The sequence below is a fragment of the Hibiscus syriacus genome, unplaced genomic scaffold (assembly GCF_006381635.1).
Source record: "Hibiscus syriacus cultivar Baekdansim isolate YM2019G1 unplaced genomic scaffold, ASM638163v2 tig00112276_pilon, whole genome shotgun sequence".
NCBI lineage: Eukaryota > Viridiplantae > Streptophyta > Magnoliopsida > Malvales > Malvaceae > Hibiscus > Hibiscus syriacus.
In genome coordinates, this window is record NW_024063291.1 from 30,953 (window position 1) to 54,498 (window position 23,546).

Genomic DNA, 23,546 nt, shown 5'->3' on the forward strand with positions numbered 1-23,546 from the left:
ATAATGTCTATGGCAGGCAGATTGGTTTTATTAAAGGCAGTTTTGTGTGCTTTACCAACCTACTATATGTCCTTGTTCAAGATTCCTGTTTCGGTATATGATAAACTCAATGCTATCATGGCTAGATTCTTATGGGGAGGAGGGGTTGAGGCCAAAAAAATTCATTGGGTTAATTGGTCGACAATTTGCTCTGATAAACGGGTGGGTGGTCTTGGTGTTGTGGATCTTAATTTTATGAATAGAGCTCTACTTGGGAAATGGAGTTGGAGGTTTGCTAATGACTGCGATTCAGTGTGGAAAAAGGTAATCTGCAGTAAATATAATTTGGACTCTAGTTTTTGTCGTTCAATGAAAAACTACCTACTAATGCTTCTTGGATCTGGAAATCGATGGTTAAGAACCATTTCAATGAGGATCAATTTGGAACTAAGTTTCGAAGTTTGTTTAATGTTAGGATGGGGAATGGTGGGAGTATCAGATTTTGGTTTGATAGTTGGGCGCTTGATGTCCCTCTTAAAGTGGTTTTCCAAAGATTGTTTGCTCTGTCGATAAACAAAAATGGGAAGCTTAATGAGTTTGGGGAGTTTCGGTCTTCAGTTTGGGTTTGGCATATTCAATTGAGAAGGAATTTAAGTGATTGGGAATTGGATCAGTTTGCTGAGTTAATGGATGTTATCCATAATTTCACTCTAAATAATGAGATGTCAGATGGTATGGTTTGGAGAGGGAATGGGGAAGGAATTTTTCTGTTAATTCGTGTTTGAAGTCTTGCTGTCCTGTTTTGACAGCAGATTCTTTTTGGATGAAGCATATTTGGAGGGGTTTAGTGCCTCCTAGAGTGGAGATCTTCATGTGGCAGGTCGTGTATCAAAGGTTGCCAGTTAAACTTGAATTACAGAAGAGAGGAGTTTCAGCAATTGTTGATGTTGTTTGTCCATTATGTAAGAAGGTGGATGAATCCTCTTCTCATTTATTTTTTACTTGCTCGGTCGCGTGGTCTATTTGGAATAATTTTTTGAGATTTTGGGGAGTTTGTTCAGTGTTACAAGCTGATGCTAAAAGTTTTTTGTTAGCTTGGGGAGATTTGGTGCCTAGTTCTATAATTTGGTGATTCATTCCGGGAGTGGTGTTTTGGACAATCTGGAAATGTAGGAATGCGATTATGTTTGATAAGGGGAGTTTAGATCAGACTGATCTTTTCTTTATGGCAAGATATCGGCTGGCTGCATGGTTCTTAGCTGTCTATAAGGAGACGTCTATTCTAATAGACTGTCTTATTTGTGATCCTGCGCTTGGGGATTGTTGCGCTAATTCAAGATCTTCAGTCATTAAAACTAAGGCCTGGACTCGGCCTCCAAAGGGCTACATAAAGTTGAATGTGGATGCAGCTGTTACTGCAGATTGGAGGAAAGTGGAGTTGGGGGAATTCTAAGAGTGGAGAATGGCTCGGTTGTGGGTTCTTTTCAAGAGGCTTCTGGTCCGGGTCCTCCCATTTTGATAGAACTAATGGCAATCAAGAAGGGTTTGTTTTTCTTTGCTTCAATCCAGCAACAGTTTGAGGATCGCTTGATTGTTGAAACTGATAGTAAAATTGCGGTGGACTGGATCAAGAACTATGATAGATGTCCCAATGTATATGTAGACATTGTGAACGAAATTGTTACTAAATTAAGAGGTTTGGGAGGCATTATTAGATGGGTTGCTAGGTCAGCTAATGTTGAGGCTGATGCCTTAGCTAAGGCTGGTATTGGCTAGCTTTAAAGTCTTTTGGTTATGTTTGGGTCTGTTATTTTTAAGCTATGGGTTGGTGTGTATAGGGAGTCTATATGATTGTTCCCTAAGTATTATGTAATTTATGCGTTTTAATGAATTTTAAGGCACTCTTTCTCTCCTTCCGCTGATTAAGGAGCACTTTATGTTCCATTAATCATGAAGGGGGTTTTAACGAGGCCTGCCATTCCTATAAAAAAAAAAGAGTTACAAGGGTTCCATTAAAACTTACAGGTAAAAACACAAGCCCATGCAAGAAACCGATAAGAACCAATGCTAAGTACATCTGAAAGTAGTATGCCTGCAGGAAAAAAAATAAAATAAAATAAAGTTGCCGTACGTGTATTCTTTCAGTCAGGAAAAAGAGAGAATTGAATGATAGAAGGGAATGGTTAGAGCCCACAAAAAGTTATGATCTTGAGAAGAAAAGCACAACTACTCCTACAAGCTTCGTGAGGGTGATTCCACTGCCAAAAGAAGTGAAAATGGTGATTTTTACCGAGAATTTTAGTATGCAAAAGAAGAGATAATCCCTTCTTCTCTATATCATTTTCTCGGTGTACGGGTGGGGGAATTTTGTTTTTTTAATAAAGTAAGATAATCCCCCCTTCCGTTCTTCAATCTCCAGTTCCCCACCCTTTCCCCAAATATAGATCGAGATTGTTCCTCAGATGATCATAAGAGATAAATTTCAATAAAACAGTTCCAAAAAGAACAGTTAAATTGATAAAAATAGATTGTATACAATGTATATATAGTCTTCCGACAGCTATCATTGACACCACACCAAAATTGGGACAATGGAAGAACAGTAAACCTGAATACAGATGCTCCAATGGTACTAAGAGCCTCCTTCATTCTTTGATCCCTATTCCCATTACATACCTGTTTAAGGGAAATATAGAATTATGAAATCAATAATTTTAAGAGATAACGAGTCAATGTGCAATTCCTTGGTTAATATAATATTTGCCTTATTGCAGCAGCATTTTCCTGGAGAACTAGAGCTGAATTGGAGGTTATTGTCACAATTAGGCAAATACAAGTTTCTTTCTTCTTTGTACCACAAATAAATCTACAGAAACATTACATTGTGCTTGGATAAACAATTATAAATGACTTTTCTTCAATTATACCCTTTCTATAAACAACTTACGTAAAAAATCAGGGGGATAGAAAAGGTATCTCACATCTTAAAAAAATCAATTTTATTTCCCAGCCTTCCCCCAAACTGGAGTAAATAAAACTTGTCTTGAGGGAAAGAAAGGGACACTCAACTCCCTTTACTTTTCCCTTCTTTTAATAATTTATCCAAACAAGAGAAAGGTTCTTGTTTTCTTCAACTTTACTTCCCACAGCCATGTATGATACAAGTAACCCAGTTCCATTACCTACTCATCTCAGACTAAACTAAACTGAGTAAAGATTGAATACTGAGCAAGAAAGCATTTGCTATATGGACACAGAATTCAACGGCAATCCCTATTGACATGATAAGGTTCACGACTGAAACATCGTTGAGCTGAATACCCAGAATTGTCATTACACCTGCAAAATTAGAGAGAGGACAACTTTCTTTCTTTTAGGCGAAAATATAATTAAGAAAAAGGACACCGAAAAAAGTTAAAGAAGCTTTATTATACTTTTAATAAAAAAAGGTGGAGAAATAAAAAGGCTGAAAATCATACACACTATTGTAAATGTCAAGGCAGAAGATATACCATGAGATCTACAACAATCATCACCAACACCAGCACAATGATGGCGGAAATCCACAAACTGCATTTACCAAACCAAAGAGAAACATACTAAAGTTGACAGTATTCCAAAACAAATGGGTAAAAAGAGATTAATCGCGCAGATAAAAAGTCTGCAAAAAGGACAGAGAAAGAATTTGAACCTGGATGTGATAATCAGACAGACAATAAAGATAGCACCTGTAATTTAAGAAAACTCACTCAATGAACTTTTACATAGAGATTCATTCAATAAGGTATCCGTGCCAATACATACAGCTACTTCAGGAAACATGGTAAAAAAATAAAGGAACGAAGAAAAGGTAATCATAGCAGCCAAAGCTAAAGAACAAAGCATCTCATAAAATGAGGGGAAAGATCAAATCTCTTTAGAGAATAATGATGTGAAAGATGATAGAAACTCCATAAGTTAAAACATTTTCCAAAATGCCAATACTCCTATAAACCGTCTCTGAATAGGTGAAATGATTTTTACACGAGAGCACAAAATATAGATGCCACTAGATAGAGCAGAAAACCAGTTGTTCGAAATACAAATTGCTTGAAGGATGCAAATTAATCAATATGGCATGCTGGAAAACCCACCTAGTGCAATAGCAATATTCGTCAAAGCAATCCTCCAAATATCAAGATATTGCTCAAAGAAAATATAGAAGACCGAATATGGAAAGATTTGCATCTGCACCAGAGTAATGTCGGCAAAGAAGTAAACTGGAATTAGGAAAAATAATGTTTCAGAAAACAAGAACTGTGATCATATCAATAAATTAGTGGTTCTTTTTTCTAGAAAGTCTTGTTTCCTTATACACATTCCCCTTAAAGCCCATTAACCAGGTTATTGTATTTCAATACCATATCAAATCTGAAGAAAAAATATACACTCAAGTTTGGTATTAACATGAAGAATATTGCTTTTTTTTATAGAAGTAGGAGGCATCATTAAAAACCTCCCTCATAGTAGTCCTATTCCCTAAGGAAAGAACCGACAAGCAGAAGGAGGAAAAGAGTACCTCAGTATATTATTGATAAACAGGTTACATAAGACTTAAACAAACACCAAAAAAAACTGTTCTCTAAAAACACACAGAAACGCTAAGTAAAAAAGCTTACAATCACCCAATCCCCTCCTTTGTTAACTTATCAGCCTCACAATTACAACCCCTAGGATCAACCTAAGAATAAACTCCTTATCTGATACAATAGACACAATGTCCCTTACTAGATATGAAAAGAAAATAGGTGCCGAAGAAGGAGATTTAATCCAGTCCACTGCTGACTTGAAATCGCTTTCAACAATCAGCCTACCCTCCGAAACCCATTCTGAAGAGAGAAAGATCTCGCTGCCTTTTTTGATAGCTTTCAATTCTGCTAGAGGGGGAGGGCTAGGACCAACATTTTCTGAAAAAGACAGGAGAGGAGAGCGATTCCAATCTCTAAGAATACCACCTATACCTCCTACCATCCCGTCACGACTAACAGCCCCATCCACATTCATCTTAAAGAAATCGACTGGAGGGGGACTCCAGCAAAGCAAAGGCCTAGACAGAACCTTTAAAACAGAATGTTTGTCTGCTAGGGAAGGATCTCCAATCAACAAATCCACCTGAATAGGGACGTGAGGATACTTGGCTAGAAATCACATCGCTAACCTGAATCTGACAATGAAGAAAAGGGAGGTTCTGTCCAGTTTTCCTCTATCATAACAAAAAGAGAGACCGGTCACTATTCATGGTTTCATAACAAAGAACATAAAATGGGCTGACACTGTAAAAGGAAAGTGTTTCTGCCATCAGCATTTCCATGATTATCCCCTGAAATAAAAAAGCAAACTTAATGCAATCTCCTAACACGAGAACTTTAAAGCTTATCTAAGATCAAGGAAGCCAAAGCTAAAGATTAATAGAGAGCCCAGCTAATTGAAACCTTCAGAGAATCAGAAACTCTTGAGCTGAACTCCCTTGCAGCTCGCAAAGCATTAACATAATCACCCTGAGGAAAATGATGAGATCAAGTGAAGTGGTGTGATTAACTAAAGCCATACAAGTACATCAAAAGTCATATTGAGATCAATTAGTCAACTATAGACATTGGCTTACTTGTCTGTTAACTGGTGTGTGATAAGTACGAAACTCTGATGCTTTTATAACACCATTTTCATAACCTGTAAAGGTGTATACAGGAAAGTAAGAAATGCCTTTTATTATCCTGTAAGAACACCAGAAACTGAAGTTTAATATACATAGGAAAATTCCCAATCTACATACCATTCAAATCCACACTGCTAGTATAAGCCCCATGACCACCTTTGGCACAATCAGCGGATGGCAGAGCATTGAGGAACCAAGGAAGCTTCTCTCTAAATTGCTCTGTAGATGGGCAATCATTAACCAAATCCGCATGGCGGAAGCACTGGAGCCAACGAAAAAAGATTTTAGTGCTCGCAATATTTTTAGTTTGGTACTTGGAATAAACCTCGAACCTTAATAACCACTCAAATGCATATGTAATGGGCACTTTCTAAAAAACATTTCTAATTTATATGCTACACCTAACCCCATAAAGACACGAGGAAGAGAGAGATCAGGGACAAAACCGTTGTACAGTCTTTGCAGACTCCACCTAAACCACAAGAACCTCCATCGGGTGAACAGCAAGGTGGCTGGAAAGAGTAATATCTAGTTTAGCAATCCAGTGATAATCATATAAAAAGCTCAAAAAGCCGGAGAAAATATATCAACCATCACACTATATAAGCATGATATTATTGTTGAACAATTAAACAGAATATTGCATTCCATACACATTCAGAACTCATCATAAGAGGGAATCAAATGAAAGGTTAAGCTTGTGTTTAAAACCTTGATATCAATACAAAATCCATTTGGCTAAAATCCATTTGATATCAGAACTAGTAACATATGAAGTACTAACTTGATCATCTGGAGGACAGTAAGAGCCATTTGTAAACTTCCGACAACAACCAAATGCCTCTGGCGATAACCATACAAGAAAATCATCAAGCCATGAAGCAGCTGGCTTTGCAATGAAGCTTGATTCAGGAACTAATGATGCTTCAACCAAAGACAAAATGATAAATTGTAATGTTTTAGATAGGGAGCCAAAGACAGACAGATAAAAATAATGCTTCAACCAACTCCAAGAAAGCCTCTTTCAACTTTCACACTCTGTAATTAAGCAAGTTTCAAGCAAAGCAACATACAGCATAATGCTACATGCATAGAAAAGAACATATGTCCCAGATTGTATTGATGTTAGCATTATATCTTACAATGAAAACTACTAGAAATTCATTACCTCATTCAAGAGAGAGTTAGAATCACAATGGTTGATGGAGCATAACTTATTTGTATCCCTTGATTCCTAGCTGAGCGGAAGAGCTCGTTAGATCAAACTGCCATAAGGATTGAGAATAAAGCCAATGATACACAGGCATTGAAAAAAATGTGATGAGAAGAATTTCCACATATTTTCTTTTGATATAAAGCTTTAGAAGAACATTGTAATTAAGCTTGGATATAGGTAATTGACAGTAAACTTTACTCCATCAACTCTGTGAACATATTAACCATTAAATAACTAAATTACCAATACCTTCTCATCGACATCACTCATTTCATTACAAGTAAATTTTACTGTAATTCTTCTAAAAATAATCCAAAACATAAAACAATTAATAAAATTTATATTACAATATAAACTGTAACCAACTAAAAATTGCAATCCAATGAAAGAAACAATTTTGTTATCCATTCAAAGGAAAGGATAACAAAAATTTGAAGTTTCATCATTTTTTGCAGCAAACTACAACCCCGTAAGGAATAAAGAACTGATCCTGCAATACAGAATTACTATTTCTTCAGCTTAGTTTTTCTCACCCAAAGGATCAAAACTTCATCAATCATATCTAAAATTGTTCTATGGCTAAGGATATGCAGTCCAGTCAATGGTTGACCTTCATATATTTAAAGCCATGGTTCAAGGGTCCTGAAGGACAACAGCAACAAGGGACTAGAAAACCCACCTGTTTCCCTTAGAGCTTATAGAGAGAGACTGATTTTTTTGAGGAAGAGAAACATTCAACCTCATGCATCAGATTCTGACTCCAACATCACCCATTTTTAGAATTTTCTGACTATAGAGGAGCTCGAATGCTTTTCCCGATGAGAATGCTTTCCTCCTCACTAAAGGATACTAAAATCAAAGTCGAGTTTAATGAGACAGTAGCACAAAGGCAGAAAGAAAATTCAGACCCGACCCGATAATCAGACACTTGAGGTCCTAGAAATATAAACCTAATCCTCATAGAAATGTATCCAGTTCAATGCCCCATACGCGATTACGGAGTTCAACAAAATCTGCAAAACCCCTACTAAGCAGTATAAGGAATGAAACTGGCATACATTTTATCAACTGTTCGTTCTTCACTAATGAAATTGCTAGTTAAGATCATCTTCCATACCTAAAAGCAGTTTCTTATGTATGTATGTTAGGATCAAAACTCAAATGTTTCACCACAATCAATCACAGTTTCTTCAACATGAAGAAGTCAAACTGTCTTTCTATCATATCTCAAGTTAGCACTCCATGTGAAAAGAGGAGATAGAATTATCGCGCAGTCTCATGAAAGTCTACTTTCATGCATAGAAATGTTCATCTAAAGTACACTAGTTTTTCTAAATCAACTGCGTTATGTAATGTAACATCCCAAAACAAGAGCGACTAAAATGAAAGTTTTGAAAATTTGAAGTCTGATTTTGAAAGATTTATTTTATTGTTTAGTAAATAACTGATGGAATAAGGGGTAAAATGGTCATTTGACAAGTAAGATTTTTATTTTTCCTTTATAAGATAAGGGAACCACGTGGAAAAGGAGAGATTTCTCCAGAGTTCTCTTCTTTTCCTTTCTTCTTCTCCTTCACGTGGAAGCCAAGAGCAAAGGTGAGTTCATGGTTTGTTAATTTCTTGATGAATTCAAGGTTAGTTTGTGATCATTAGACGATAACTAAGCTTAAGGAAAGCTTAAGTTATCTTAAAATCAAAAGATGACAAAGTTAGGAGAGATTAAGTAAAAGGAGTTTTTAAGTGAATTCTTGAAATAAAAGAAGTTAGTAGAATTTGAGGTTAAATTTGACTTGTCAAAGGGCTAATTAAGAAGTTAGAGGTGATAGAATTGAATTAAGAACACATGGAAAATTTGATGAAATTATTTGATTCAAGAATTATGGTGAATTATGAGGGATAGTGCAGTGTTATAATGTTATAAGAAGGTTTACATATGTATAGATAAGTTGTAAGGTATAAGGAGGGATTAATAAGTAGAATTTGAGGACAAAGTAAGAATTTTCGAGCTCAAAATGTAATTTTTAAGTTGTGTGCATCGATGCATCTTCAATGTGTATCGATGCACTCTCAAATAAATGAACATCGAATGCCACTAGTGTATCGATGCATAAGGAGTGCATCGATGCACCCCCTTAAGATTTGAACATCGAAGGTGAATTGTGCACATATGCATGGATAGTGCATCGATGCACATGTTAAAGAATGCATCGATACATTGTAGAATGTATCGATGCACTTCAATGGGAAATGAAATAAATCTTTCTTTTGGTCTAAGAAATGATAGATTAGAATACATCAACTGGATACTGATATGTATTAATATATGATTATGTAGATATCGAGTACGAACAAGTTTCGGGACGACTATCAGGTTCAGATTCGATCGAAAGAAAGGAATCATAAAATGGGATTGGAACTTAGTGAGGCCAAGGTGAGTGCATATTAGATAGTGTATTATATTTAATGGAAATAAGACTTGGGACAAGTCTATTTCCTATAGTAAAATGCATGAATTCATTAATATGAGCATATGTTTGATATGTTACATGTGTGTTATTGATTGTTGCATGTGTTAATGATATGTGTGAATACATGTTTATATGATACATGTTAAGTGTCCATGATATATGTACACATGATAATATGATATAAGTTAAATTATGTAATATGATAAATAACTATAAGATAAGTGAAGGAATGTATATATGATAGAGATTAGGTATGAGATATATGAGAAGAGGTAGATGTGAAGGATATGAAAAGTGACATGAACTACGTGAAAAGAAGCTACATGATTATATGTAATTGTGAAAGAAGTTATGAGCTTATATGAACATGTGATATGAATGTGTATATGTGATACAAGTTATGCGACATAAGCTACGTGATATGTGACAGTAAACTACGTGTTTATATGAATATGTGAAATGTTATAAATGATAGTGCCCATGTTATGTAATATGAGAGCTAGTGATATAGTTGGCATGCCAAGAGTCGAAGGTTTACCTATATTCTACAGAACATATGAACATAATTACCTATGTCCTTTGAGACATATGGACAATATATCTATGTTCTAAGGAGCATATGGACAGTTTACCTAGGTTCTTCGGGACCAATGGACAGTTGTTGAGGTTATTTATGACCTCTGGATAGGTCTTTCGGGACATTTATACGAGTTGTGGTGACAACGTAGTACACAACCTCAATAGACTCACATATCTATAGTTCTCACATGTACACATGGGCTAATAAAGAGATAATCCTGAATATAATTTGTGTTATGAGTGAATGCATCTGTGATAAGTATGAATTATAAGATATATGATAAAAGCATAAGAGATTATACGAATAAGAGATAAGAAATATGAATGATAATAGGGTAGGAATATGATAGAAACATAAATGATGGCATGTATGTATGTATGTAATTACTGGATGAAAAGTATATGAGTTGCATGGTTATGATAGCATAAATTATTCATGCATGGTTAGTGTATGTGAATTATATTAGATGAATTTTTATGCCTCACTAAGTCATAGACTTAGCGTGTAAGTGATTTACACGTAGGTTTCAAGAAGAGTAAAGAGCGATGTGGAGCAAGACAAGTAAGTTCTCCTTACTAAAAGTCAGATCAGAAGAGAGGTGAATAATATGTATTTTAATATATAAAGTTCTAGTTGGCATGTATTCAAAAGAATATATTGTATAAGCTCTGAATAGTTCTGTAAACGTTTTGAATAAGTTATATGTTATAAAAGTTTTAAAATACTCATTATTTTATACAAATAAATGTTTTGAAAAGTCAATGTGTCACCTCGGACTCGGATCAGGGTCGGATATTGGTTGGGGTGTTACATTTAATAGTATTAGAGCTAAGGTTTAGCCGATTCTAGGCTTAAACCGAAGGTAAAAGAGTTTTAAAATGTGTACATGCTAACATAGTGTGAAAATTTCTGATCTGATAGTGTAAGGAGTATGTTGTCTTGCTAATAGAATAAGATTTGTATGATATAGTAGAAATGGATTATAAAAATTGTTGAAGTGAATCGATAGCTGACAAATCTGATGGTGATAGCAATTCACCTGCCCTGGCCATGTAGGATGAAGAGCGGAAACCTCAGAAAGTGTCTTATAAGATTAAAGGTTGATTTCAGAAAGTTGAAATCATATCTGAATAATGATAGAAAGTTTTCACTGTTTTGAATCGGAAAGGTGATATGGAGTCGTTTTGTTATTTAGTGGATAAGATAGAATATGGTGAACAAGTATCACCATAGAGCGTTAAAAGATCAAATAATGTAGTGAGAATTGGTAGAAGAGTTCAAAAATAAATGTATCAGTGACAAGCGTATAAGATGTATAAAGTCAGAGCTTATGAGTTTGAAACGAAGGGATAATATTGTGTATAAGCAAAAGTGTAGATATGATAAAGATTTACAGTTAAGATGGAAAGAGTTAGCGTTGGCTAACAAGATTATGTGATAAAAAATGTATGGGAGTTATAAGATTTTAAGATATGGTTAGGACAAGTTAACCATATATGAAATGGATATGAATATAGTTGTGTATCTCGATTATGTAAATGTGATATAGTGAAAGAGGTAAGGATTCGTATGTTTAAGGGAAATTACAGAGTAGTAGAAAAATTTAAGAATGAGTATATCGGCGATCAGTTTATAAGATAAAGGAAGTTATAACGTTTAAGTTTGGAACAAGGGAGTAGTACTATGTATCAGTAAGAGTATGAGTTTGAAAAGTGGAGTAAGATATTGCTGAGGAATATGTGATAAAGATCGGTAATCAGAGATGAGTATAAGTTATAGGAAAAAGAATATGTGAATATGAAAGGAAAGATACGATTTGTGTATAAGGAGATTTCGATTTTGGAATGAATAAAGAAATAATGGATAAAGAATGAAAAGGATTGAATTAAAGGATCAGATATAATAAAGGTGATATGGAAATGTAGATGATAAGTTCGATATAGAAGTACGAAAAATGTGCAGGGTAATGTGAAAAGATTGTTTGATTCCGTAAAGTATACGTTTAATAACATTTGAAGAGATTTAATGTTGTGTTCTGAGTTAAAGAATAATGGAATAAGAGATTGGTTATGGTTATAAGATAATTAAAGATGGATTTATGATGTTGAGTGATGAAAATGGATGTTACTGTTTATGTAATGAGTAACATTATATGGATTTTAGAAATGGTCAAAGGAAAATGCAGAATCGAATGAGAGAAAAGACAAAAATGGATTGAGGTTACTGGTTATTGTTTATACGATAAGCGACAGTAGATGAATGTATAAAGGAACGAATGTGAATAAAGAGCATTAGAAGATACATAGAGGTAGTGTACTTATCAATGTGTACAATGAAAATTCGAGGACGAATTTTCTTAAAAGGAGGGGAGATTTGTAACATCCCAAAACAAGAGCAAATGACTAAAATGAAAGTTTTGAAAATTTGAAGCATGATTTTGAAAGATTTATTTTATTGTTCAGTAAATAACTGATGGAATAAGGGGTAAAATGGTCATTTGACAAGTAAGATTTTTATTTTTCCTTTATAAGATAAGGGAACCACGTGGAAAAGGAGAGATTTCTCCAGAATTCTCTTCTTTTTCTTTCTTCTTCTCCTTCACGTGGAAGCCAAGAGCAAAGGTGAGTTCATGGTTTATTAATTTCTTGATGAATTCAAGGTTAGTTTGTTATCATTAGACGATAACTAAGCTTAAGGAAAACTTAAGTTATCTTAAAATCAAAAGATGATAGAGTTAGGAGAGATTAAGTAAAAGGAGTTTTTAAGTGAACTTTTGAAATAAAAGAAGTTAGTAGAATTTGAGGTTAAATTTGACTTGTCAAAGGGCTAATTAAGAAGTTAGAAGTGATAGAATTGAATTAAGAACACATGGAAAATTTGATGAAATTATTTGATTCAAGAATTATGGTGAATTATGAGGGATAGTGCAATGTTATAATGTTATAAGAAGGTTTACATATGTATAAATAAGTTGTAAGGTATAAGGAGGGATTAATAAGTAGAATTTGAGGCCAAAGTAAGAAGTTTTGAGCTCAAAATGTAATTTTTGGGTTGTGTGCATCGATGCATCTTCAATGTGTATCGATGCACTCTCAAATAAATGAACATCGAATGACACTAGTGTATCGATGCATAAGGAGTGCATCGATGCACCTCCTTAAGATTTGAACATCAAAGGTGAATTGTGTACCGATGCATGGATAGTGCATCGATGCACATGTTAAAGAATGCATCGATACATTGTAGAATGTATCGATGCACTTCAATGGGAAATGAAATAAATCTTTCTTTTGGTATAAGAAATGATAAATTAGAATACATCAATTGGATACTGATATGTATCAATATATGATTATGTAGATATCGAGTACGAACAAGTTTCGGGACGACTATTAGGTTAAGATTCGATCGAAAGAAAGGAATCATAAAATGGGATTGGAACTCAGTGAGGCCAAGGTGAGTACATATTAGATAGTGTATTATATTTAATGGAAATAAGACTTGGGACAAATCTATTTCCTATAGTAAAATGCATGAATTCATTAATATGAGCATATGTTTGATATGTTACATGTGTGTTATTGATTGTTGCATGTGTTAATGATATGTGTGAATACATGTTTATATGATGATACATGTTAAGTGTCCATGATATATGTACACATGATAATATGATATAAGTTAAATTATGTAATATGATAAATAACTATAAGATAAGTGAAGGAATGTATATATTATAGAGATTAGGTATGAGATATATGAGAAGAGGTAGATGTGAAGGATATGAAAAAGTGACATGAACTACGTGAAAAGAAGCTACATGATTATATGTAATTGTGAAAGAAGTTATGAGCTTATATGAACATGTGATATGAATGTGTATATGTGATACAAGTTATGCGACATAAGTTACGTGATATGTGACAGTGAACTACGTGTTTATATGAATAGGTGAAATGTTATAAATGATAATGCCCATGTTATGTAATATGAGAGCTAGTGGTATAGTTGGCATGCCAAGAGTCGAGGGTTTACCTATGATCTACGGAACATATGAACATAATTACCTATGTCTTTTGAGACATATGGACAATATATCTATGTTCTAAGGAGCATATGGACAGTTTACCTAGGTTCTTCGGGACCTATGAACAGTTGTTGAGGTTATTTATGACCTCTGGATAGGACCTTCGGGCCATTTATACGAGCTGTGGTGACAGCGTAGTGCACAACCTCAATAGACTCACATATTTATAGTTCTCACACGTGCACATGGGCTAATAAAGAGATAATCCTGAATTTAATGTAAGTATATATAATTTGTGATATGAATTGTAGGAATTGTTATATGTGTGTTATGAGTGAATGCATCTGTGATAAATATGAATTATAAGATATATGATAAAAGCATAAGAGATTATACGAATAAGAGATAAGAAATATGAATGATAATAGGGTAGGAATATGATAGAAACATAAATGATGACATATATGTATGTATGTATGTACTTACTGGATGAAAAGTATATGAGTTGCATGGTTATGATAGCATAAATTATTCATGCATGGTTAGTGTATGTGAATTATATTAGATGAGTTTTTATGCCTCACTAAGTCATAGACTTAGCGTGTAAGTGATTTACACGTAGGTTTCAAAAAGAGTAAAGAGCGATGTGGAGCAAGACAGGTCATTTCTCCTTACTAAAGGTCAGATCAGAAGAGAGGTGAATAATATGTATTTTAATATATAACGTTCTAGTTGACATGTATTCAAAAGAATATATTTTATAAGCTCTGAATAGTTCTGTAAACGTTTTGAATAAGTTATATGTTATAAAATTTTAAATTACTCACTATTTTATACAAGTAAATGTTTTGAAAAGTCAATGTGACACCTCGGACTCGGATCAGGGTCGGATACGGTTTGGGGGTGTTACATGTAAACAATAACAGAGCTCATGTCTGAGATATCTGAGCAAGGTTAAATCATGTATCCCGGTATCATGCACACCATTTTAGGCAATGACATTTCTCACTTCTCATTCACACCAATATCACATGATGTCATTTACTAGTTTGAAAACAACATACACTACTTATGGAAGAATTTGGTGGAGGGGAAAGTAAGTATCAAACTGAGAAAAGAAGAATGACATAATATTCAAATTGATACCTGTAGTTGTAATCCTTAACAACAAAATACAATGGTGGTCTGATTCTGAGATATTGCTGAAGTATCCCTAACACAATACAAATTGAACTGTGATATTTTTAAAAAGAAAAAATATGAAACTCCAAAATGAAAGGAAAAAAATATGAAAATCCAGAATGAAAAGGAATTATCAGACAAGATGGCTTAAACATGAAGATACAAGTCTCGAGGAAGAACAATTTGTTGCTCCAAACCAGACTCAACCCTTGTGGAAAGGGCCTAAAACACAAGTAGAAAACTATTCATATAATGAAAAATCAATTGGGAAAATATGACACAAAATGCAGGCAACTTACTATGCTTGCCAAAGAAAAAGCAACAAAGACGGCAATTACTACCGCTTTGACAGACCAAAGTCCAAGAAAGGGTGCATATATTTCCTACATATTCAAAAGTTTTTGGAAGTTACCATGAAAACAGATAATAGGCCATATAGCATTTGGTAAGACCATTCATTAAGAAATTCACTTGCTACAAATTCATCATGAGAACATGATTAACCTGACTTTGAACCAATGGCAGAACATATCCTTTCACCAAAAAAAAAAACATATAATAGTGCCTTGGATATAATTCAGTACTAGTAACTTTGAATATCTTACTTGCATATATCTTGCCAAAAGTCCAGGTCCTCTTGAGTTCATGCCTGAATTTATCAAAATGGTTGATCAGTGTGAATTTATTAAAATTTTGAGTTTGCTTGGTTGAGTGGAAAAGTGAAAGGAAAGGTAAGAGGGGAATGGACAAACGAAAAGAAATTAAATTTTGAATCTGCTTGGTAGGAAGGAAAAGTATGAAAGAAAATAGGAAAGTGGACTTTTTTCCATCCTAATGCACAAAAATAAATCATTACAAATTGGAATGATAAGAGGAGAGAAAATGAGAACTGAAGTTAAATGTGCATTTTAAAGATTATGCATATTTCCCCCCCCCCCCAAAATTCTTCAGTTTCTCTCCTATCATTTTTCTACTCTACCAAGCAACGAATGGATGGAATTTATTTTCTTTTCCTTCCAAGCACAACAATTGGAAGAAAAAAATATATTTTCTTTCACCTTCAACGTTTCATCTTTTTAGTTTTCTTTCCAACCTACCAAGCAAGCCTTAGAGGTATACTAGACATTCAAAGCAAAAATACATGATAAATTCATAGAAAGATAACCTTCACCAGGCTCTTCAGTAGATGACGGAATTTTTATGCATGGAAAACAGTCAATCCTGTTATCCTCAGCTGCAAAGCGCAATTCAGCAACGTTGTAGTAAAGTAAACTATACACTTAGAAAAACCAAGTGATCCAAGATCACGATATCATAAACCAAAGCGCCCCCCCCAAAAAAATATTCAACAATAAATTGTTCAGGAAACAGATTGCGCTTACGAAATAGGAACAAAGAGCGGAGTCTTGCCTGTAGAAGAGAAAAAACAGCGAGAAAACTGGGAAACTTCATCCTTCAGTCGAGTGGGCGTTGAGTTGGGATTTAGTCAGTTGAAGAAATTTTTCGAGGAAATATAGAAAATGTTTTCTTCCGCAATGGCGTCAAAAGGACGAAAGTGAGGTTGGAAATTGCAATTAAGAGAAGAAAAATGCCTATACAATCGTTATTAATACACCTAATTAACAAAGGACAAATTAAATAATGTCGAAAATGGTCGAATTTCCATGAAAATGCTACTCTGCTCTACCGGCAAAAAATAGGAAAAGTGAAAAAATTAATCCTGGGAATTCTTATCATCCGCCACCTCAGTCTACATTTGTCTCTTACTCTCAAGTAACCGCACAATTAATCGCGGGGATTGGATATAGCGTTTATTTCCTTTTAAGGATTTTTTGTTTGGGTAAACTACAAATTTCATCACTCAATGTTAATCTTACTCTTATTTTAGTCATTAAACTTTATTAGATGTGTTATATATTTAGATTCAAATTCTATTGGACAATGAAAGTTATAGATAAGAGTGATTCAGATTTCATGAGTTTTGGATTTGAAATTAAATTTTATCAGTTCTAAATTTAATTTATCGAATAATAGGAAATGATAAGATAAGTCATAAGTTCGATGATATCTTGAATGATCAATAAAGTATCAAAGAATATTGATTCTGACATTGATGTAATACAAGTGACTAACTATAAAATTTTAATTTAAAAAATAAATAAAATGATAAAAAAAGATGAAAATAAGGTGGACAACATATGATGACCATGCTAGAATAAAATGAGTCATGTATTAATGTTGTATCTAATTTAAGGCTCGAGTGACTTAATACAAAAATAATTCGAAAGTTTAATGATTAAATTAATATATATAGTGACAGAAACCAGAATGAGGTTAAAGTTGAATGATTTTGAGCCTATGGGCCGAGAATTAAGTAGCTAGTCCAAAATGTTGAACAAAGTATATTCCTCTTTTATCCTTTCTGACTTCTAATGGTCAATTTTATGAAACGTCCTGAATCTATACGTCTTCTATTTAATTTAGTCCTTTTATTATAATTTGATCATTTTGCAATCCTTTGCTTCTCTAAATGTGCGTTGTCAGTCCTGGGGTTAATTTCTTTTCTATTAATTACTTCAAATATTTTAAAAAGTAAATATAATTATCTGCAAAGTTGCAGTTTTATAAAACAAAAATCAGTAAAACTCCAAATATATCCAAAACACAAAAATCAATATAATTCATTCCCATGTTGATCCAACTCATATTCAATATCTATTCAGACAAGAACCCTCGGGTTAAAACAGAGGCAACACCAAAGTATAACCATAGTATTGAGTAATATTAGTTAAACAAGTTCTTTTCAATATTCTGTTAAATGTATATACTCTCAGCAAAGGAATGCAAAAATCAGGCTCACTGTCCATGCAGCCAAAGGGCCGCAAATAGAAACAAATTTACTCCATTTAGCATTATACATCTTTATTAGGTTGCATTAGGGAAGACCTGCATTTTATAAATTATGAATCAAAACCGTCTATGGATGGCCTTCATCAAAGCAAATCAAGGTATGCATTCCTATGCAGTTTTGGGCTTGGGAGGTACCTGGCCGTCTCCTCCTGATCGCACTACCTCTGGTTCTTGTTGAACAGGAACGCAGGGTCTCCAGATTGTTTCTGTCCCTACGTCCATGAGTGCAACGCCCTTTGCTTGTAGCTCAGCTCTCATCTGATCACTATTCAAGAAGTGTTTGTTTCTCCTCACTTCGGCTCTTTCATTAATTACACGAATCACGTCATCTTCCACCAACCCTGCTCTCGTTAATGCTTTCTCCTTTAATTGCATCAAAACCTGTTTTGGCAGAAAATCCGTCTTTATTGTTTAACTTTTACAGAAGACATGAATCAGTAACATCATGCAACAAAATCAAGCCAGTCACCTCGTTAAAAGAGCAAGGTGGCTGCAATCCAAGGATATCCAAAACTTTTGTAACTTCTTTCTTGACCTCTAAAAGGGATTGAATTACCAATAACCTTTGCTGCTTTTGCTGCTTCTTCTGTAAAATTACAAGAGAATATAAGGTATCTGCCTAGGCAAAAACTTACGCATTTACAAACATTTTATATATATATGTAAGAGAGAGTAATTAGCACGCAGGAGGATACACGAATACCTTTAGCATGGTCAACAAATTGTTTACCAACTTCAGTGCTTCTAGAAAGGCTCCAGTCAATATAAGTGAAGTGCTCAAGTCATCTGACATTTTTGTCTGGAACTCATTTCGGAGCTTGGTAATGCACTCCTTGGCATCCGGAGTAGTCCGAGCTGGTTTGCCATCGTTGGGGATTTCTTCTTGTAGTTGTGATAGAGAATCTTGACAATCTTGCAAAGTCTGCACAACAAAGCGGGTAAAGATACTAATCACAAGGACTTTAATCTTAAACTAACAGGTACATTGGCCTATGTCAATGAATTAAAAGAACTATGTCTCTCAGGTCAACTCAGAAAATAGTTATGTACCATCACACCAAAAGTCAGTCAGTCTTTTGAGTAATTTTTAACCTGAAGGAGAGGAGAGGTGGGGGGAATATCAAAGAAGTCTTAAGAGGTAAAACAAAAGAGAGGAGAGGTGGGAGGAATATCAAACAAAGCTGAAACTCCAATAAACTAAAAGAGGCACACTCGTGTATCCATGACAACTCCCCTGTATACAAGCCCTAGACAAGTCAGACAAACAAATATTTTGCCTAAAAACCCAAACCACTCTCTGCTGAGTCATCTGAACTCTGACCAGAATATGCCTATAGCAAAGAAAAATAGCTAAGTGCAATACCTGGTATATGTAAAAAATAGCTTCTGAAGCACCTTCCAACTGAACAACGGAGTAATTGAGAGGAGAACGATAGTGTGCATTAATCAAGAAGTATCGCAAAGCCAGTGGATGATATCTTTCGGTAATCTAACAGAACACAAATTAACACACAAAAGAAGCTCGGATGAGAATACTTCTTCTGTGATTGTCACTGGGGGGCAATCAAACACATAATAAGCCCAAACTTTACCTGGCGAATTGTGAAAAAATTCCCTAATGATTTAGACATCTTCTCATTGTTATTAGTAACATGCCCATTGTGCATCCAATAACTTACATCACTCTCTTCGCATGCAGCGCAGCTCTGAGCAATTTCATTTTCATGGTGAGGGAAAATCAAATCTAGTCCACCACCATGAATGTCAAATTTGAAGCTTAAATAATGTGCACTCATTGCGCTGCATTCTATGTGCCACCCAGGTCGTCCAGGTCCCCATGGGCTGTCCCAAGATGGTTCACCTGGCTTCGCGGCCTGAAACAATTATTTTGGAAATATAGCAACATTAGAAATGGTAGGTGACTGATGCAAAATAGAAAGGATGAAGAAGTTTTGATGTAAGAAGTTCTGCAACTTTAGGTTCAACAAACTACTATTGATGTTTGGTAATTGGGGTTTGTCATCCTTGTAAACTGTAACCTAGACATAAGATGAATGTCGGATAAGGGGATGCATCCAAATGTGTTCGACACGGGTGACGAACGGGAGAACTTTAGAGAAAATGAAATGTTCAAAAAACATAGCTTGTACTTTATATCCAGTTGCCTATTTAAAGTCTCCATTCATAGGGTTGAAAATTATACTTTTTTTCAGTCAACAATTAGACATTAGGAAGCATGGGTAATATCAGGGGCAAACATTTTTATAGACTGACCAGATTCAGCACAGTGCTGGCAACTTTGGGAGGGCAATTTCTACAATTAAGATGAGATGTCATGAGGATGAATGCAATACAAATACCTACACCTTACATAAATTTAATAATAACTGACCCAAATTGAAGGGAGCTCAAGTAGCTCTATTTTTATTGCAAAACAAGCTCAAGCACATAAATAAAAGCTCCTCCATGATCAAGCAAACCTCAAGCCTTGAGATTTTAAAAGGAAAGAATCTCGAGCCTACAGGATAGGCTCAGCTTGATTACATCCCTAAACTTTCTAGTAAGCTAAGTAGGTTTCAAACCTTCCATAATGCAAAGTCAGAAGGATTGTGCTTCCTTGAGTCAACAGCAACACGTTCACCTGCTCTATTGTTTTCCAGCTTCTGTCCAGATAACTTGCCATAATTTGGGAACTTATCAACAGCAAAAAACACATCCCCATCAACTACATATCCGAAGTCTTTTTTTATAATCTGCAAGATGACAATATAGGGAAAGTTATTGGAGAAATTACAAAACAACATAGGAAGCATTGCCTTCACAGATAACAATAGAAAAAAAAGAAAAAGGACCTTAGAAATATTTGGCCAATAAACAACAGAAAAATGTTAAAAGGAATGAAACATTGAGAAAAAGTTAAATGCCTGTATTATTGCAATATAATTTAAAAGACAAGTTGGGTGTTGGTTCTAGTTCTGACAACAATTATAATAGAGCACTTCTAAATGGAACATACGTAATGAACTTCATGTCGGGCAGTTCAACAATGCTTAAGTCTTAACAATGAAGACGGCAACTTCATCTCAGCATGAATCAGCACAAAAAGTTGAAAACTGCTCTTCTACTTTATCATAGTAGATATTAAAAGGAAAACATCTGCAATCCCTTCAAAGAATAGAGCATTGGTCCTTGCATACAATTCCTTTGCGACATCATTGATAATCATTGCACTGATGGCTGATGCAGAGAATTTACAATTTACAAGCACACAGTAAATGATAATGATATGCCTAACAATAGCCTTCTATCATAATTATATGGGTAAACGATCTGATAATAACTACCAAATATAATCATTTAAATGAATTACACTTTGCAAATACATACATATACATATCATGCATGCATACATAACAACATAAAGTGCTATCAAAAGTTTCTACGAATACAAACTTATTCATACAAGGAAAACACCTCAGAATTAACAATAGAGATGCAACCATGCACTTGACCATGAATATGAGCACTATATTTTCAGTGTGGAGAAATAGATGCGATGTGGCTAATGGGAGAGAAGAATCATGGTATCTATATGTCTAGAAAATACAACTGACGTATTCAGAGGAAGAAAACCTGAGTTATCATATCTTTGATTTGCTCAATGTGACCAGAAACTCGTGGCTCATGTGTTGGAGAAAGACACTGCAGATCACTCATATCTACATTATATTCTTTACAGAATCGGTCACTCAAACTTATTGGATCTTCCCTAGTCTCATTTGCCCGACGAATTATCTGCAAAAGTCCAATCAGTGGCACTCATGACATGAGAAAGAGAGAATAGTAGTTTAGATATGTTTGGTGGACTATTAGTCAGAAAGCAAAGGTGGAAAAAAATTGGCAACGAGAAAAACACATTCCCCCTATAACATCTACACTCAGCAGGAAAAGCAAGTTCAATACGGATTAATATATCAAATAGAAGTGCATGAGCTCCTGTAGCTGTATGACCAACTGTTGACATATTATACAACCAAATTATTCAATAGATTTAAAAGGACAAAACAACTGAGTTGAGGTTTCAAATCTCCCATATTAGCAATTAGCAAATGAATCATATAAAGTTAAATGCATTGGATTAGAAGGATAAGTATCATATCAAAATCAGAAGACAAATACGGCATTGCTCTCAACTAAAACACCAAGTTGTAACCAAAGAGACGATCATATTGAAATTCAAACCTTATCATCAACATCAGTAAAATTCCTGACATAAGTAACCTCATAACCCAAGTGTTGAAGGTACCTGTATAATTCCAATCCAGAATTTAGTCAGCAAACAATTTATTCTTCTAAGGAAAACTGGGAAAAACATAGGGGATTTCTCCAAAACAAATTATACACCTGTAAAGTACATCAAAGGAAACAGCGGCACGAGCATGTCCGAGGTGACTGAAATCATAGGCAGTGACACCACAGACATACATGCGAACTTTTCCAGGGATTTTGGGCTTGAAACCCTCTTTTTGCTGAGTCATGGTATTGTAAACAACGAATTGTGCTTCTTGGGTGTCCTTCTTTGATGCTTTAGAGGCTTTATTCTGGTTTGTTTCTTGCTTTGAAGGATCCATGCCTTGTTTAAAGGAAATTAATCTTAAACAGAATTATTACTAGCGTTACAGAAAATACCCCAAAATCAAGCATAAATCAATTTTCAAGTTAGGTTTAGGGTTTCCAAAATTCACCTGAATGTGCAGAGTTCCCCTTTTCGCTACTGGCTTTCACTAGTTTTTCTGTTTGTTTTTGCGCCGCTCTTCTTTCGTTGTTGTGACCATTTTCTATTTTTATTTATTTATTTTGGGCCTCTGTTTATTTTGGTTTGTTTTGAGATGCTGGGCCGCCCCTTTTCTGTACGATTTTTAGAGGTGTACATAAATTTGATTAATAGAATTGATTTGAATTAATAAGGCTTAATATAAAAATAAGTATTTTTTAAAAAAATATTTTAGCATCTAAAAAATTTTATGATAAAAATATGTGTCTAAAGTTTTATCCGTTACACTTTTAGATTACTACCGTTTTAAAAAAATCGTTAAAGTGACATGTCACATTTATATATTTTTAATTTTTTTTAAAATAAAATATTATTTAAAAATATATATTTTTTAAATATGAACATGACATATGTCACTTAGCGGTTTTTTAAAAAGGTAGGCGACTAAAAGTATAACAGAGAAAATTTTAGACACCTATATTTAGCGAAAAATTCTTTAGACACCAAAAATTAATTTTGAGTATAGTTTAATTACTTATTTTTGTAGTAAGCGAATTAATATTTTTTTTAAAAATTATGTTATTATAGAAAAGTTATAAATTTGATTATAATATAGATTTACAATTTTAAGATTCTTATTTTTAAAATAAAATTGTTAATGAATTTATTGTTATAATTGAATTTTAGATGAAGTAGATCTTTTAAACTATATTTA

The 23,546-nt window shown here is 34.2% G+C and overlaps 2 protein-coding genes across 2 annotated transcripts; both read right to left on the bottom strand.

Moving 5' to 3' along the window:
• Window positions 1-3,220: 3,220 nt before the first annotated feature.
• LOC120177001 (NPC1-like intracellular cholesterol transporter 1) lies at window positions 3,221-7,160 on the bottom strand. Its single transcript, XM_039183270.1, has 11 exons — window positions 7,140-7,160; window positions 6,679-6,712; window positions 6,459-6,598; window positions 6,121-6,186; window positions 5,792-5,936; window positions 5,624-5,688; window positions 5,451-5,516; window positions 4,113-4,206; window positions 3,671-3,707; window positions 3,492-3,549; window positions 3,221-3,318 (listed from the first exon to the last, which is right to left on the bottom strand). Exons 1-11 carry the CDS (start codon window positions 7,158-7,160, stop codon window positions 3,313-3,315), a joined length of 732 nt encoding a protein of 243 aa, XP_039039201.1. The 3' UTR covers window positions 3,221-3,312.
• Window positions 7,161-18,027: 10,867 nt separating this feature from the next.
• LOC120176986 (cysteine--tRNA ligase 2, cytoplasmic-like) lies at window positions 18,028-22,879 on the bottom strand. Its single transcript, XM_039183254.1, has 10 exons — window positions 22,803-22,879; window positions 22,462-22,690; window positions 22,300-22,363; window positions 21,691-21,852; window positions 20,640-20,810; window positions 19,650-19,931; window positions 19,421-19,546; window positions 18,761-18,979; window positions 18,527-18,643; window positions 18,028-18,438 (listed from the first exon to the last, which is right to left on the bottom strand). The coding sequence occupies exons 2-10, from the start codon at window positions 22,686-22,688 to the stop codon at window positions 18,166-18,168; spliced, it is 1,641 nt and encodes a 546-aa protein (XP_039039185.1). The 5' UTR covers window positions 22,689-22,690; window positions 22,803-22,879; the 3' UTR covers window positions 18,028-18,165.
• Between the last annotated feature and the right edge of the window lie 667 nt (window positions 22,880-23,546).

Bases quoted from the DNA above. Each gene is read 5' to 3' on its own strand.
- LOC120177001 (XM_039183270.1), bottom strand. From the start codon at position 7,160: ATGAGTGATGTCGATGAGAAG. The intron at 5,937-6,120 runs GTTTTGTCCCTG...CGTTGGCTCCAG, and splicing joins TCTGCAAAGACTGTACAACG to TGCTTCCGCCATGCGGATTT. The intron at 5,689-5,791 runs GTATGTAGATTG...ACACCTTTACAG, and splicing joins TAGCAGTGTGGATTTGAATG to GTTATGAAAATGGTGTTATA.
- LOC120176986 (XM_039183254.1), bottom strand. From the start codon at position 22,688: ATGGATCCTTCAAAGCAAGAAACAAACCAGAATAAAGCCTCTAAAGCA. The intron at 21,853-22,299 runs GTTTGAATTTCA...GGACTTTTGCAG, and splicing joins TTACTGATGTTGATGATAAG to ATAATTCGTCGGGCAAATGA. The intron at 19,932-20,639 runs GTTTGAAACCTA...TAATTGTTTCAG, and splicing joins CTGACTTTGCATTATGGAAG to GCCGCGAAGCCAGGTGAACC.